At 39.6% G+C, this 18,481-nt stretch overlaps 1 protein-coding gene across 1 annotated transcript in view; it reads right to left on the bottom strand.

Annotated features, from left to right (window-relative positions):
* Positions 1 to 2,213: 2,213 nt before the first annotated feature.
* LOC106149032 (metabotropic glutamate receptor 1-like) overlaps positions 2,214 to 18,481 on the bottom strand; it is a 121,625-nt gene continuing 105,357 nt past the window's right edge. Inside the window, exon 2 of the mRNA XM_013516589.1 lies at positions 2,214 to 2,467. Coding sequence (XP_013372043.1) covers positions 2,214 to 2,467 — 254 coding nt within the window. The remainder of the gene's footprint in view (positions 2,468 to 18,481) is intronic.

Here is an 18,481-nt window from a genome sequence, read left to right on the forward strand (position 1 = left end):
GTGGCTGTAGCCACTGGTATGAGGAGATATGTTTTTGGAAGCTGCAGTGGCAGTGGTGCCCTAGGATGTGTTCATAGTACACAGCAGATGTGGAGGAGACAGGAATTTAAAAACTAGACATCATATATGGGCATCTCTTCGGGAATAAGCACATGTGAGAACCTCATAAGCACTTCTGTGAGTTTGGTTGCCTTGTACTAGTGGGTAAGAAAGAGCCAGAGGGATGTACACCATTGTCATCCTTGCCTGGTTTTTAAATAATGATGTTGGAATGGATTCTTTACACTCCAATAACTTAGCAGCATTTTGTATAATTATATTTCATAAATAGGCAATCTATATACCCCAAAGCTTACATATGTATCACATCTATTCAGAGTCTTCAGAACTAAGGTATATAGCCTCAGAGGGCTTTAAGGAGGATAAACTCTGCAAAATGGAGTATTGTTGTTTTGAAAAAGATAAACACAAGATTTCTTAAGCAAGCAACCTTCATAAAAGCAGTCACTTCACAAAAGCAATCAAAAGGAGAGGATATCTGCGCACCATCTGTCCTAGTGCATATATTAAGAACAGTATTCCAAGTAACACTTCACAATGCTGCTTCCATCCTTTTCACTCCTGAAAGAAATATCATTTCTTCTTCAAATACTTCTTCTTAAAGGACTTGTCTTCTGAACATGTCCAATGGCTCCATACAAATGTATCATGTAGAAGAAAAGCCAAAATGACTCGGACACCAGTGTGTCAATCTCCCCTAAATTCAAACATTTTCTTAATCTTGAATTATAAATTGACCTTGCTGCCACATCTCCTCATTCCTAGAGAGTATCTTCTTGTTCGCTTTTATTTCTTTGTTTTATTTCTATCTTACTTACGACTCAAAAGTTGTTGATCTATTACATGCCTCTAGTTCCAGATGATAATGAGATTAACTTTACTGCCAGTTATGGTTTATGCCAAAAGCCTTATGCAGTGACAGGGCTTTTTCAGAGGTGGCTGAATCTAGAGTGTGTGATGCTGGGATTTAATCAGCACATTGATTAGTGTGGCAGCACTCTAATCCCAGCAGTTTGGATAAGATAAAGGGGCAGAAAGACACTATTAAAGTCTCTTGTTGCTTTTGCTGTCTTCTGCTGACATGACAGTTTGCCCCTCTGCCAAGCCACCCTGCCTTGGAGCCAACCGATTATGGAAACCTCCACAAACTGTGAGCTAAATAAATCTTTCCCCCTTTAACTGTAAGTGTCAAATATTTTGTCTCAGCTATGAGAGAAAACTGAGACAACTACGACAGACTTTACTACAAGCACCAGAAAGAAGAGAAAGTCCATGGAGAATGTAACAATATACAACCCAGCTTCCAAGAGAAGAGGGGGCATTGAGGAGATTCTTCAGAGGAGATTCTCCAACATGATGTACTCCAGCCAGTGAAGGAGATAAGAGGGGACACTGGGACCTGGAAGATGAGTGTGGGAGTGTGGAGGTTCAGTAGAGCCCTCGTGCAAACAATCTCAGTGTGCTCCTTGGAAGAACTGAGAAGTTCTTTTATGCGATATTAGAAGGTGGCAAAGTATGAAGATGCCTCTTAGACCAAAAACTCATGAAAAATAAAATGGTACCGACAAGCTTTTCTCAGGTAAGTAGACCTCATGTAGAAAGACAGCAGCACTTGGGAACCCAGCACTACAGAAACCACACACTGAAATCTTCATAGTGAGCCTGTCCATGAGTGTGACAAGAGATTAAACCATCAAATTCCAAAGTCTAATGCACTTGCACTTGGCCAACTAGCTGAATTTCAAATTTTAACATAGATTTGCCATTTTCACCTCTGCCCCCCACTCACCAATGTCTATTAAGATTTCTTAGCTGGGGAAATACGAAGACATGAGCATTCACTGGGAGGTGGGGGAAGTAAATTACAAAGAATCATTCTCCAGGACAAGATGCCTCTAGCAAACAACTTCCCCATCTTTTTTCCGAAAATCTCATCAGCTTGTTGTCACTAGAGCTGTTCTTGTCTTTCTTTCAGGAAGCTGCCAGTCGCCGCACTCTCTATGAGACCCAGAAGCAACGCTTGACTTAGCACTGTGTGTCTAGCCCATTTTCGAGTCAAAAAATCTGATTTTTGTATAAAGCAATCACATATGTGTAAGAAAAGAGCGAGGGGAGAGGGAGAGACAGACAGAGAGAGACAGAGAGGGAGAGATTTACCTGCCAATGAGTGAGAACTCGCCCACCACACCGAGGCGCCGCATGGCACTCAGGAGCCCCCGCACCGTCATGCCTTCGCAGAAGCAGACCACCACCCTGGCCTTGGGAAGCCGCTCCCGGAGCTTGCGCAGGAGGCGGTCGAAGCTCTTCTCCCCAGCATTGCTGTAGATTTTATCCGAGTGGGCGATGCAGAGGCCTTCCTGCGCAGCCAGCTCTTTGAAAGCGTCCATTCCACTCTCCCCGTAATTCCCTGTCCAGAAACAACCAGCAGATGTTCAAGGCTACTGTACCAAGAATGGCACTTACAAACTGTAATAAGGATTTCTTAGTTTCTGGAAACACAGAAGACAAATTTGCTAAATAATTTGCAACTATAACTGGGACTGAAGGAAGCTCTGGGTGTATTCGAGAGTGATCAAATATACTCAGATCATCTACTCTATGACAGTAGTGAGAAACTATGTCCTAAGGTGTCCACAGTGAGACAAGTTTTGAGCGATGAAGAGGTGCCGCCCTATTTTACATGATGAATAGTTTGTCCCAGATTTTCGTGGGGAGATCAGAACAGTGGGGTAGGGAGCTCTGCTGGTCTCAGCTGGCACCAGCTTCAGTGCAGACACTCGTGGTGGTTTTGAGCCCTGCTACATCTGCATGAAAAGCCGGTGTGTGAAGCAGACTGGACTCTGGCCAGGCCAGAAATGAGCAGACCACAAACAGCTACCAGATGCAGCCAAACCCTAACCCATTCTCTGTCGAAAAGATAGGAGGATGGGACCTTCATGCTTTGTAGCTTGATTTTTATGTTACATCCTCCTTATTGTAAAATACACTTCAGAAACAGGATTTGTAGGGGCTGGGGATTTAGCTCAGTGGCATTGCACCTGCCTGGCAAGCGCAAGGTCATGAGTTCGATTTCTGGTACCAGAAGAAAACAAAAACAAACAAACAAAGAAAAGAAATAGGATTTGTAGAAATCAGTGAAAAAAGCACCACACAGCTGTCTCTCCATCACTTTGTTCACTGATGGCTTTATCCCCCACCTTATGTCTTTACCTTCTACCAAGTCTGGAGACTTTGGTACACACATGGATGATACATTCTGTACCATGACCTCCTTCCTGCTTTTCTTCCATCCTTCCTCTTATTTTCTCTTAGCCTTATAGCCTGTCTGCATAATCATTCCCTTGCAAATACTTTAATTCTCTTGTGTTTTCCTAACAAAACCCTAATGCTAGTTAAATCCAACCAGCCACTTATTCTGTGTCTATAACTTAGTACCTTAAGCATGGCTGCAATCAATGCACAGCCTTGCTGACTGGTTTTATTAACATTCAGGTACCAAAAAGCATAGTCATTAGGACAAGAGAATTTTACTCCATCATCCTTGTAAATAAGCTTCCTTAGTTCCTAATGTGATCATTTTACCCTTACTCTTCTCTCTTCAAATCTTCAAGCTACTGCCTCCACTCCCACTTTTCCTAAACTGGGATTCTCATTTCCTGTTTCTGTAGGAACACAAAAAGAGACAAAAAGTAACTCACTACAATAGCTATGAACCTCTTTTCATTGGCGTTTAATTCTCTGGCATCCTTCCAATTGCAAATGTGAAAGGCTGAAGGGAAGAGCCAACCCTTGCTCAAGGACGTAGATCCCATCACTGTTTTTATATTCTGGAATTATTTCCTGGAATTGTTCCCTCTTTCCTGCATAATCAATTTATCGCTCATAGTGGTGTCAATTAAAGAACTGTTTGGACTTAGTGTCCTACTTGTGTTGCTATATCATTCACTACCCATGTTCCCAGCAAGAGCAGTTGCCCACATCAATGCATTCACTTCTTATTTCCTATTGTCCTTTTTTTTGGTAATTTTAAAATTGTGGTATATATTTAGTGTGCAAGAACTTGCATACATTTAATGTAAAACCTTAAAGAGTTTGAACATTTGTATAGTCATCATATCAGAATCTTCTCTAGCTAACATCTTCAATTTTCAAGGTCACCAAGAGTCTCCCTGTTGCCACATCCCAGATCTGTTCTTTGTCTGTATTTTTACCAATCACTTAGTTAAATTCAAAGTCACATTTTCCTTGAAACAGTTTATTTCCTTGATTCCTAAGACACACACTCTGCCCCAGTTTCCTTCCTACTTTGTGACCTCTCCTCAGTATATTTGCTGGATTTTCTTTCTCTGTTCAGCCTCTAACTATTGTCATGCAAAAATGCAATTCTGGAAAACTTTCTCTAAATTCTCAACCCAATCAGCTCAGTCAACTAAATACCACTGTTGAGTCCATATACAGTAATGAAATTATCTTAAGTTAAAGAGTATAAGCATAATCTAGCATTATGTTATAGCATATGACATTAGTATTGCAATTTTTATCCAAAAAGTTAGAATAATTTATATTATGGCAAGAACTCATGCTCACAGTGAATATTATCATTAAAAAGTGCATATAAGTTAAGTGAGTGATTGTATGCACTTATGTGTGTTTGTGGGTACTTTTCGTGAACTTCTGGCTAGATGCAACCTTTTTGGTTTTGATTGTTTATCAAACCTACAGAAGTAGGGATAGTGGGCAGGTATGACAGGGACTGTCTCTGTGCATGTGGTCCCTAACTGGAGAAACAGCAATGGAAAATACTGGGGTTTGCAAGAATAGTTATCTCTTGTTATATTTTTATGCCACTTACATGTTGTTTTCTCTTAACTGTTTTCTCCATGTAGTAAAGAACTCAAGTTAGAGAATCAACAAACTAGATCATTTCATAAAGTTCTAATATGAGTACAATGAGGCATGTGTACCTGTAACATAAATTAAAAACTATCTGGAAGACTCGTTACACACAAATGTAGACTTTAAATGCATTTTTAAGCCAAATGCAGAAAGCCCCCCAGAGAGAACTTCGTGTGTCTCAGGAAAATAAAATTGAGGAACAACCTGGCAAAGGGTGATCATGAGTGGAGGATAAAGCACTGCAATAGCAGACATCACCAGAATGTTGTGTTTTGTAAATAGGAACCTTGGAAATAAAGGATGCTAAAGTTCTTAGGTCAATGTCAAAACCGTATGTTTGGTTTTAGATTCTGCAACTATCAAGAGACATTGAGAATACTGCCTGCACTCTTTTGTAAGCCCTGAAAAATTTACATTCATTATCACATGTGGTTTAATAATCACAAGTCTTTGAAGCGCATTTCATGATCTTTATTTTATACAAGAGGCAACCAAGGCTTTCTATCTCTTTACCTAGGATCCAGGATCCAAATTGAGTGATCTGCTCCTGCCTCTCAGTCACTCAGTTATGAGGAAGAGCTGAGAGCACAAGGACATGGAAGGACAAAGATTGCTTGACCTCAGTCCATTTGGATGAAGCAATCAGCCAGTTTGTGATGATTCTCTGACTTGGGTGCTACACCCAACCCTTCTAAACTGGGATTGTTCAAGATGAGGCTGGGAAGTTGCTGGTGTGAGTTGCTCTTGTTTGTTCTCTGTAACTGCTGTGTGTCTCAGTTCTACCCTGATCTTGCATGAAAATTTCCTTACAAGCTACCCCTTGAGATCCCAAAGGCATGACTCACTCGCCTTTCACTAGCCAGACCCACAATGATGACGATGTTAGAGGATCCAGTAGGTGTTTGGAGGAAGGTAAAAGGGGCATAACATTTCCTAGGTATTAAGTGGGGAAAGCAAATAATGTAATAAGTTGGCAGGAGAGGTTAAAGCAGTAAGGATTGTTTCTCTGTGGGAGAAGAGAAAGCTGAACTGTAGCTCCCAGAAGTACTTTCCACATCTGCTCTTAACCCACAGACCTCAAATAGCTCACATCCCTTTGTACTGAGAATGAAGAATGGATGAATTTAGACTTTTTCATGAAGAATTTAGTAAAAAGGAAGAATTTTCCAATAGTGATGAACATTTGATAGTCAGTTTGTAGAACATACTGTGGACATTTTTTTTTCAGAATACTTTTAAAAATGGGAAACTATCTTTTCTGTCCAGCACGTCTCAGGTAATCAGTTGACAAAGATTGTATGTGATGCAAAAGACCAGAACAGGAAATGATTCACCTTCAGAGCACCCTGGGACTGCATGGAATAGGCAGCACCTATTTCATAGTGCTGGGATACAAATCATGGCTAGGAATGAAAATCAATATAGGACCTAGTTTTCAGTACCTTCTTTTTGTCATAGCCATCTTTCATACAGGTGATTATGAAAGCTAGCACAATTTTGTTTCAAGACTTGGTGATCAGTAATACTTGGCTATCAAGTCACCATAATGAATATCTTTTAACCAGTTGATACGTGATCATGTCTGCTTCAAAATCATATGTAGTTTACAAAATCCAGATTGTAGCCATTATATTTTCTTTCTTGAGATGATTTTGCATTTTGCCCTTTTTTAGTGTCTTTCTTAATGTTGCCCTTCTGTAAAAATATTGTCCACGTCTATTACCTTAAATTATGCTTCTTATTATTCAAATAATAAGGATTTCTCTGTAAATTCTGTGTTCTTCCTTATAAATGCTCCTATCCATTCTGTTTAGATGCTTAATTTTATAGCATATCTTGATTTACTTTTAACATCTTTTTATCGTGTAACTCAGAATTTGAAACTTTTTTCACCATTCTAAGTTTTCTATGTTATGAGCTTAGCCAGATGCTACTCTTCTCTTTCTCTCTTACTCTCTAGGTTTTAAGCAACATTATCACAGGAATAAAGTCTGTTATAAAATCTGTTATGTCCCAGCAACATATAGCACATTTCTGTGTCTCAGTCTTGGCGTCGTGTGCCGGCTGCCTCACTGGAGGTTGTCATACAGAGTGTCATTCTGTAAAGTATGAACCTTCTGCTCCAGTAGGACTTCTCTACTCATTGCCTCTAAAAATACCTTTTGTAGGTTTGCACTCACTCCCATTCCTCCGAAGCACCAGCCTCTGGCTTGTGTTCTTCAAGACCCAGTTTCATTCCTACTTTTTCCCAGGGGTATTCTGATTGTCCCTGCTCTTTGAACTCCAAATCAAGTATCATGGTACTTTTCAATTTGCAGTAGCATGGACAGCTCCCCTTTGCTGCTGAATCGTGTTTATTCTATGTCTTCCTAGCTATATTACAAGTTAACATAAAGGCATATAGAAATGATAGTTGTGAATATCTGAATTCAATGTTAATTCTTAGACACACCAGTATGTCACACTGGGTATATATTTAACTTCTTTAAGCTTCCATTGTTCCCATTAATAAAAGAGGGTTTGTAACTTTTATGTGGAGTTGTTATGATGAGTAAATGAAATGTTTAGGTGTTTATCCCAATATCAGACACAGAGTAAATATTTATAAAATTGAAGGGTAAGCCAATGTATGAGTTTTTTAGCTCCTCTTAGAATGTGGAACACGGAGATTTTTAAAAGTAGAGAATTCATTAAAATATTTGCTAATAGAATGAAAATGCACAGCTCTTTAACAGCTCTTAGTGTATACAATTACATGGCCCTTAAATTATTTTGTAATGTACTATAAATAGATTTCTTGTATATTTCACAACTTGGTGTGCAGATACTAGATACACAAAAGTATATAAATAAACTTTCAATATGTGGAAAGGAAAAAGCAAGCCAGAGAAGCTGGATGTAGGCATGAGGAAAAAGGAGAGGGATTTTGTCTGAGTGTATTATGTTTAGTTTGATATTGCTCGGGACCTAGAGGACAGCTAAATAGTGCAAGTCCCTTAGTTCTCTTTCTATTTATGGAAAATATACTTATAGTTTAAGACTCAAACTAGTTTTACTTTATGCAATTTTCCTGATCCTCACCCATACCCCCTGTACCCAACACTTGTACTGGTCTTTGTCATATCATTAATTTTGTTGCTTGTAAATGAAAGTTGCACTTTAAATTTAATGGGAGATGGTTTTCTTCCCATTCTATTTGCTCTTTGAATCTAGTACTGTTATCAATATGAGTACAATTGAGTTTCTTTCTTTTTTTTTTTTTTTTGTCTTTTTGAGATAAGGTTTCACTAGGCAGTTCAGGCTGGCCTTGAACTAGCAGCAATTCTCCTGCCTCAGCCTCCAGAGTGGTGGGATCATAGGCATGCACCATTTCTTGACAAACCAATAAAATGTTTATGAATGCAATTTTAAGGTATAAAGATTTGTTCAAAATGTTATTATTTCTATATTAAAGTTTCTCTCATGGAAATTATTTGTAAATGTGGAGACTTTCACATAACAGAGAATGAGTCAGTTTAAACACATTCTAGTGCGTAGCCCTCACCTATCAACTGATATAATTAAGAATCATTGTCCAAACAAGAACATATGACTACAGAACTCAAGAAAAGCATTTACTGAATCAATTAGCCTACCCAGAAGATACTGTAAATTATGAAAGCATACACATTCAATTTGTTTTTGCTTTTAAGAGAAATAAGAAAGAACCTAGAAGTCAGGATGTGTAGTAACTATTCCAGCTGTAACACTGACAAGCTTCATTCCACGGGATTTGATTAACTATGTCTATGGCTTCCAGTGGATTTAAAACCCAAGGATTTTCTTACTGACATTCAAAGAGAACTCTTGCTTGTTTAATCTCACATGTTTTGATAGAGGATTAAAATCATTCTTGTGATTGAAGTCCAAGGTTTAGTGCCTTGGCAGTAAAGTTATTTCCCTTGCAGCATAACCTTCTCACAGACTGACAGTGACTTTTGCTGAGAGAGACTGCTGGTGATGTCTATTTACCTTGTGGATTCCAGAACCTGCATTTATTGTGAGAAAGCAGCATCTGACTTCCTTCCTGAGTCCTCTTCTGCACATGAATAAGGCATTTACTTTGCCAGCTGCTGTCTTCTCCCTTATAATCAGTCAGCGCCTCTTGTCTCAGCTGTGACAAGTTTCCACCGTCTGGGGAGTGAAGTTTCGTGATGTCTTGATGCTTCCGTTTGGGGGTCACAGGACTGGATGAGGACACTGAAGATGGTTAAGAGGCTGATACGCTAATTTGATCATTTAATCTTATGAAGAAGGACACCAGAAAGCTTTATTTTGAACGATATGGGAAAATCTTACCAGGCTTCATGACAACGCTCATGAAATTTTTATGTATGTTAAAATCTAACTCTCATTATTTTGCAGTTGTTTTACCTAACTCATTGCTACCTGATATTTACTTTTAAAATTTTGAAAACCTCTCCAATTAGGAAGACTTTTCAGAGAAGATGGCATTCATGTTGACATATGGTGGACAACAACCTCTGGTAGAAAAGCAGCTTTTCAGGTGATAGAAATGGCTAATTTAGCAGGATGGATGAGTTGGGGGTAGCCAGGAAGAGACAGACAGTCCTAGGCTGAAGAAGGTGAGAAAAGGAAAGTGAGAAGAGATAGAGCTGGAAAAGCTGAGCCTTAGCTCTCCTACAGCCTGAGAATTCAGGGGTGGGGACTAAATTCCATTGCAAGTATATTGGGCAGCAATTGGAGCTTTCTGTAAAGAAGCAACGGTATACCTGATTTACACCTTAACAGAACACTCTGAGTACTAGTTGTGAAATGAACTGTTACAAAATAAGAAAGGAAGCAGGGTCTGCTCAGGGGGCTAAGGTGGGTGCATAGGTGAGAGCTGATAGCTACTGGGTGTAGGGGATACTGTCAACGGTCCTCCCAGAGCCTCTTTTCCTGCTTGTGTACCAATTGCTCCACTGCTATGTGACTAGGTGTCTCTCAATCCCAGCTGCCCACTTCCTGAAAGCTGTCCTTCCTCTTCCTTATTGTGAACTTTAGTGGCTGATGGACTAGCTCCAAGGTGGAACCATGGTAGAATGTGCTCTAGGCTTTCCTCGTGGGACCACCCTGGAACTAATATTAGCTGAGAATACCTTACTGCATAGCTTTCCCTCCTGTCCTTTCCTGAATCTCTGGCTCCTCTTCTCCTCAATACATTTTTTAAATAAGAATATTCACCTTATAAAAGAATATTCATCATAAAAAGACTCCTTTTTATGGAATGTGGCAGAGGTTGAGTTAGATTAGAGAGAATGGATTCAGAATCCTCTAGAGATAGGGTCTACAGGAATGGAACCAGCATGTGGGAAAAACACAGAAATTAGAAGTTCCTAGGAGCCGGCCACTGTGGGTCACAGTTATAGTCCCAGTTTCAAGGGCTGAATGAGGGGGAGCACTGGGGCCCAGGAGTTCAGGATGAGCCTGGGCAGCGCAGCAAGGTTCCATCTCAGAAAACAAACACCAGAAAAGCAAACTAATTCCTAAATTTTGTTGAAAGACAAGGATTTATTTTTTAGAAACTTGGCAAATAAACCCAATATTTTCTTAGACAAGATACATGGAAGGAGAAAAAGTGGGGAAGAGAAAGTTCATTCCAGATATGTTAGGACTGAGATTTAACATGTTTATGAATGGCTGCTTTGGGTAGGCAAATTAATATTCCCGTCCACGGCTCCAAAGGATAGGTCAGCCTGAAGATGCATGTTCCAGTTTCCTCTCTGAAGCATGGAAGTTTTGAGTGAGTTTTCTAATTTATTAAGAAAGCATTGTCTCTCTCAGTGTCAGTCCGTCCATCTGTCCGTCCATCTGTCTGTCTGTCTCTGTCTCCTCGATGACCCTGAATCTGGAATGTATACATTCACCATCTACTGAGTCTCTGTCCTAAGAAAAGATGTAAAATGGTTGGAACCTCCTCTTTGTTCACTCTAAGTTCCTAAAAGGATTGAACCACAGGGCCGACCATCTCTTCTGCATCACAAAAAGCGCTTAAACTTGAGCCCAGGAAGCCTGGCTCTTTGCAAACTCATTGAGCAAGGGGCTAGAAGGAGTATGAACAAAGCCTGAACATCATTTGAGCATAACTCTCAATAGAAAATACTGTGAGTAAAACTTGTTTAAGCAGTTTCTTTGGTGCTATGAACATTGTGTCTTATGGAAGTTAAAATAAAGTACACTTGGTCCAAGGAGGGTAAAAAATATGAATGTTGCTTAATCTTAAAATAGTTGCATAATGTAAAAATAGTTAACATTTATAGAGACCTTATGTCTTCATTTTCTTCTTTAATCTTCGCTACAAATTTGTTGTCTCATCAAGTAATAACTACCTCTATTTAAAAAGAACACTAAAGCCTAATAAAATAAGAAACTGCCCCAAAATTGTGAGAGCTAGTATTTGAACTCAGATGGGTCTGTCCCTGAAGCTTATGGCTCCTAATTACTTACCACCACCACCACCATCTTTTATGTTTAGGACATTGGTAAATTTCTGAATACTATTCATTCTCCCTTTCTCTTTGCTCAAAACTACCCAATTTTTGTTGGAGATGACTGAATAGCCAAAACACCTACCTTCCTAGACTCCTTTAAGGATAAAGAAGTTTATGACCCTGTTCTATAAGATGAGATTTAAGCCAGAGTTACGGTTATGGGAAAGTCAGATTGCAGATGTACCTTTTAAGCCTGTTTGTTCTGTCTCCTTTCTTTAGGCCAGTCCATGGACTAAGCCCAGAGCTGCAAAGTGCCATGTTGTAACAGTAAGGAGCAAACATGAGAATGGAGCTTCCATACACAGGCAGGAGGAGTAAATGACGCAATATCCAGAGACCCGATAGCATCACCAATCTGCAAACCAGTCCTGTACTTTCCATCCTTGATGTTTTCTTATATGAGAAAACTGAACCACTACCTGATAAATCACTATTGCACTAGGTTTCTGCTGTTGTAGAGGAACACATTCACAATGCTTTTGTGGACTGTTTATTTCCACAAAAGTCATGTATTGAAATCCTTACAGCTGTGTAGCTGTATTTGGAGATGAGGCCTTCAAATTTTAATTAAGGTTAAAAAGGGTCATAAAGTTGGAACCCAGTGCAATAAGATTAGCATCCTTTGAAGAAGCCACACCAGTGAGCTTGCACACTCTCTCTGAGAGCCTGAACCAAGGAAAGGCCATGTGAGGACCATGAGAAGCGGCCAACTGCAGGCCAGGATAAGGGACCTTATCACCCCTCCACTCAGCTTGAAACTTATTCTTGGACTTCCCAGCATCCATAACTGTGAGAAAATAGATTTCTGGTTGTATAAAACACCTACTTTATCATATTTTTATAGATGGCCAAGAAAACTAACCCAATACTCTATAATTGGCTCTACTTGCAAGTTCTGCATTCATGGATTCAACCAATCACAGATTGAAAATATACAGAAAATAATGCCAAGAAGTTCCAAACAGAAAAACTTGAAATTTCCAGACACATAGCACTATCTTGAATCCATGCAAGTGAAGGGGTGCATAGGAGCCCTACTATAGTCCCCTGTTCTTTCACAGATCCTCAGTCTCTCCACAGCACTGGGGATTGGAGCCTTGCGGCCTCCTGTCACCTGTGTTCATTACTTACGTGTTGTGATGCTTCATTTCCATGAAAATGTACCTCCTAAAATCCTCACTCCCTAAAGAGGCTTCTAAAAAAGCAATTAAGTGGTCAAAGAAGTCTCTCAAAGACTGAGAGGGGAATGTAAAGAGTTACTTGTCAAGAAAAGAATCTTAGTTCTTGTGAAAGGTAGCATGATGATGTTTGCCTTGGTATGAACGTGTACTCGGTATGATTGCTCCCTAAACAATAAAGTATAACAACAATTAGATTTTATTTATTTTATGTTAGGTACATACATGATGTAGAGATCCATAGAGGATCCCCAAGAATGTGCACAGGTTATATGCAAACACTATACCATTGTACCCAAGGAACTTGAGCACAAGATTTTGGTATCTGTGGGGGGTTCTGTAATGAATTCCCTGGAGATACCAAAGGAAACCTCTACATAACATTTCACAATAAAATTCCCAGGATGAAAGCCAGAAGTGTTGACTGCCTCTAACTAACAGTGTCTTGTGCTGTTTTCTCATTCCATCTTCTTGGCTAATGTCACAATGTGGGGATCATACTAGGAAATCTTTCAGATTCCTTAAGGCATAAGCATTTGGTGATTCTAGAACAATATGAATCAGCACTTTCATTATCTAGAGCTTCATGTCAAAACATTTTCTATATTCCTGGGACTCAAAGTAGACATCTGCTTAACAGATTTTTTTCAACAGCTTTTTCTTTTCCCAATCTGATCTCTTTTACAAGTATATTACTGTAGGGGAAGAGAATCCATTTGTTGTGCAATCATTTAAAATGTATCTTCCCAGCAGACTCAATTTTACCAATATTCACTTTTAGTATGCAGTCCCTGAAAAGCAGGGAAAAAGACCCCACCTCCAAAAACAGCCAATACATGAGAAAACAAGGCCACTTACAGAACAAGCTCTCCAGGTGAACCTGCACTAATAGAAAGACATACTGCCCAGCAGTGCTGGACTGACGTTCAGCAGCAGCCAGCTGTTCCTTTATCCATCCAAGTAGCTACTTTTAGCCACCTCTGGCTCAGTAGAATTAACCCAACCCTATTACTAAGCTCTTAGTCTCCCATTTAACCTGACTTTTTTTAAATCTTTGGCATTATCAGTAAAAAATGTAACTTAATCAAATCAAAATAGATTTCACTCTAGGTCAAAAGATAGTTAGGGTATAGAGAAAAACGTTATCTTTTACTCAAAGGACATGAGTACCTCTTGCAATAAGTGTAGTGAACTAAAAAGCCCTTGGATTTTGTCCTGTGAAACTAACCTGGGCTTGCTGTTGCCACATTAAACCTGTGATTGAGTGTGAGTATCAGATCTGCACAGGTCCAATTTCCTTCTCTGTAAAGTGAAGAGGTTGCTCTGGGAAATCCTTGAGTCTCTTATTATGGGTCATTAAGTCAAACCCAGGTTTTCTGCAGCATGGCAAGAAAGGGTCAACTACACCTGTTCGTATTACAAAGCACTCCTGTGACTTATATTTCACCTGGATTCAGATAACACAAAAGAGTTTTCGCATGGCTTTACCTGAGCTCTCACAGTAAGCAACTTTTGTTGCACTGGGTCATGGGGAGAAACAGGACTCTGGGCCCAGGGAGGCCTACACTTAAATTCTGACACCCCATTGTTCTACCTGTGTGACTTTGTGCAAGTCAGGTAACTTCTCTGTGCTCTGCTTCCCTTATCTGTGAAATGTAGGAACTTAGCACATGGAGATTGCCATTATTTTAATGTATGCACATATCAGAATTTTCATGCATTTGTGGCAGATAAGAGCTTGTTATTATTTACAACAAGTAACATACAGGAACTTATAATTATTTATTTAGGCAGCATCATGAGCTCCATGTGCTAACTTCCATAAAAATGCTCTTCTATCATTATCTACCCTTCACATATAATAAAGCTGAAATGGGAAGAGGTTGCTGCTTTTCCCACATGCGTGAATGGGAGGAAAGGAACACAGCCCAGGCGGCCAGTCTCCAGAATCCGCGGTCTTATTCAGTACGCTATAGCAGAATGAGACACATGATGCTGAGCCTGCAAGGGTGAGTCAGATGGGTCAGGGAGACTGGGAAGAGGGTGACAGCCTGTATCTATGTGTGATGCTGAGCTAGGCAGAGTCAGGAAGTGCCAAGAACACAGCCACGTAAATGTCACTGGCATCTTATCTGCGCCTCAGGCCAGGGTGCTCAGGATAAGCTTTACATACGATGTGATTACAAGTGCTGGCAAAAACCCGCTCACCAATACCTGAAATCTCAGTTAGCAAAACATTACTTTTCTCTTTCTCCTGCAAAAGGGAAATGACCCTGGGAGAGTTCACTGATTAAAGCCCTGGCATGCTAACCCCACTTGGATCCAGCTCTTCTGGAAAGCAGGAGGCAGCTAGAGGCATCAGGGTGCCTTGGAGGTGAGAGGTCACAGAGCACAGCACTGCCTTAAAGGTACAATCGTCAATCGCACCACATGGCTGGGTCCCAGGTGCTTTCTCTTGATTATCCCTAGGTTACTTACAAATACCATCTGATGGTGAGTTATCCCTGCATTCTGTTATTTAAGTAGAAATTGCTTTCTTTAATATCCCTTCATCTATATTTAGGCTCATTTTCTCTATGAATTAATGTGACATATAATTTAGTTAATAACCCATAAATGAGAATGAGCCAATGTCTACTTTTCAATTTGGAATTAAATCATCATGAATTTTCACTAATTTAAAAAAATGAAAAAGAAATAAACATTATTCAGGAGAAACATTTTAGATAAGCCTGATCTGTGATGAATGAATCATTTTTAGGACTAGATCTCCTCCAAGGTTCTTTCTAGTCCCAAGAGTGTTAAACTGACAAGCCATACAGGCATTGTTAATGTAGCCATTCCAGTGACATCCTGCCAACCTCAGTGAATGTCAGATAACAGCCTCCGATATCTCTGGCTCATTACAGAGGGATAACAGCACAAATGGAGAAACTCAAATAACCCAGTCTCGGGTTTTCCCACTACCACCACAGGACGTAGACTGAAACATGTTACGTCTGCTCTGATTTGGATATGGGTTGAGTGTACCCCACCCAGTCACTATGTGAGCACTTATTCCCCATTGTCAAGTACTAAACCAAATACTGTGTTCAGAGGTGGGGCCTTTGGGAAGTAATTCATGTCAGATAAGGTCATGATAAGCACGGTCATGATAATTCAGGTCAGATAAGGTCAAATAAGCATGGCAGAGTCCTCAAGATTGAATTTTGATGGCTTTATAAGAAGAGGAAGATAGACCAGAGTATACACACACTTTCTCTCTGTCTATTGTCATGTGATATCCTGCACCACCTTAGAACACTGCCAGCAAGAAGACTAGCAGTAGATACAGGCCCTTGACCTTACACTTCCAGAGCCATGAGCAAAACAAACCTCTTGCTTTATAAAGTTATTTAGCTTTAGGTATTTTGTTATAGTGGCAAAATACTGTTCTTATCTCTCATAGAAGTTGGAAGTTCACTCTCAGAAGGGAAGCGAGGCAAGAGGCGAGGCAGCTGAAACATCCAAAGACTCGGGGAATATTCTGGGAAAACACGCTATCCATGCAAATCACCACTTCTTGAGAAACTAACTGGTGTGTCACTGGGTGAGCAAAGCAGCTAAGGTGTTTTGTTCTTTTTTTTAATCAAAGTGCTTTTCAAGAGTGGCTTTCTTCCTTTAAAATGTAAACCTATCAATAAACCAATAGAAATTATTAGTACAAGGAACAGTTAATGTTTAATTGTTTGATCAACCTTGCATACCTATAGCAGGTAATCTGAGCAACTACTCTGAAGACAACAATGAGTAATACAACCATTGTTTCCTATCATCTCATTTTGAAACTCTATATCATTTTCATAGTTTTGTGTCATTTTGTTTTTGTCTTTTAGTTATTTTGTTTTTGTTCTTTTCTCTTTAAAATAATAAAAAAATTGAAAAAAATGTAAACCTATTTCTGTTTTTCAGACCCTATTTTCAAAACAGACTAACACAGAAAACCCTATTAATCGCGTGATCTCTTTGTTGTTCAGTGTCTCTGAGCAGGCACATGGCTAAGGAGAGCTAGCTCTAGGAGTAGGACAAATAATAGAAGAGAGTCCATGTGATCGAGAAAACCATAGGTGTCCAGAAGAGTCAGACCCGCAACAGGATGGTGACAAATGCATGTTGGATGCTGGGGCTCAGGCCAGAGTAGGGAGTGCCCACTCCAAGGTAAAGGATGGGATAAACTGCCCCCAGGAAAGAGCACCTGCGTAACGTTTTTAAAGATGGTGAGTCTTTTGATTGTGAAGGATCAGAAAGTAAGGGAATCAAAACCATAGCTTTGCCATGGCTCCCTGGAGCCTCTCTAACATTGGAGTGTTTACTGATCTTTGCAATTAATGAAAAAGTAAGAGGAACAGAAAAACAACAAAATGTATGACAATTCTAAATACACGCATGTATAGGAACACTTGGACCTACCTACATGTGTGATATTTGAAAGCGCTGGATTTAATTTAGGCAAATTTTATATGCTCTTTAATGGTAAACACACTTTATTTTACTATACTTGTTTCTCTATAACCCAACTCCTTCTTCAGGGTCAGTTGAATCTGTCCATTAACATTGCTTTCATCCAGGTCTTCATTACTTCTCATGACTATTGCAACATCCTTTGATGGGATCTCCCCATATCACTTTTTCCTGTCCAATCCACTTTCAAACTAGAAATCATAGTTAGCTTAAATATAATTGGACCAGTTCACTGACTGCTCAGACCCTCCGAGAAAGTAAAACCTCTGACAGAATAAAAGCCCAAACACCTTTATGGCTTGAAATGTCCTCTGACCTCCAGCCTTACATCTGGTTACATTGTCAGGTCATTTTTGCAGCCACATTGGACTTTATTTTCAAATGTGCAAGTTCTTTTCTTGCTCAGAACCTTCACTTGTTGGCTTCCCACTGCCTTTTCCAGGCTTACTACCATGAATCAGCCAGTTCAACCTCTCAGCTTCACCCTGCATTCAAGGAGATCTTCCCTGAATCTACACTATATAAAGGGGCTTCCAACTCAGTTCCATCTCTCAACTCTTTATTCCCTTTCTAACACTTGCAGTCACCTATGATAAACATATAACCATGCATTTATTATGTGGCTTTTTGTGTAATGTCCATATATCTCATTCCTATATAAACTGCCTGGAGGTCAGAGCCATATCTGTATCACCTTTGTCCATCCGAGTCAGCACAGTGCCTAGGCAATGTAGCAACTCAACCATGCTGAATAGATGCATAAATTCACTCACAAGTAATTTCTGATTATTTGCAGCAGTATTGTATTAGTAGTCTGCCTAATGAACTCTTTGACCTAATAGAGTGTCATTGTATAGTCATTCCTCCTTATCATGGGGATTGGATCCAGGATCCTCTGTGCATACTAAAATCCAAAAATACATAAGCTCTTTATATAAACCAGTTTATTATTTGCATATAACTTATACATATCCTCCTATGTATGCTACCTGTAAGAGATACCCAGCATGATGTAAAAGCTATGTATATGGTTGTTATAATGCATTGTCTAGGAGATAATGACAAGGTATCTTTTTTTTAATATTTTTAAGCCAAGGATGTGGAATCTGTGGCTGTGGAGAGCCAAATGAATTGACTTTCAGGAAAGGTGTGTCACTGACCTTTTACAGTCTCTGCAAGTGGTAGTATCTATGTATAGACTTTCTGCATTTATATACAAAATATCATTTATGCAAAATTAATAATGTTAAACCCTCAGAGACCTTAGTGATTACTGTGTCTAAAACTCTCATTTTATATCTGAGGGTCAGAAAA

Source organism: Chinchilla lanigera, unplaced genomic scaffold (genome assembly GCF_000276665.1).
Source record: "Chinchilla lanigera isolate Chin_1 unplaced genomic scaffold, ChiLan1.0 scaffold00035, whole genome shotgun sequence".
Classification (NCBI taxonomy): domain Eukaryota; kingdom Metazoa; phylum Chordata; class Mammalia; order Rodentia; family Chinchillidae; genus Chinchilla; species Chinchilla lanigera.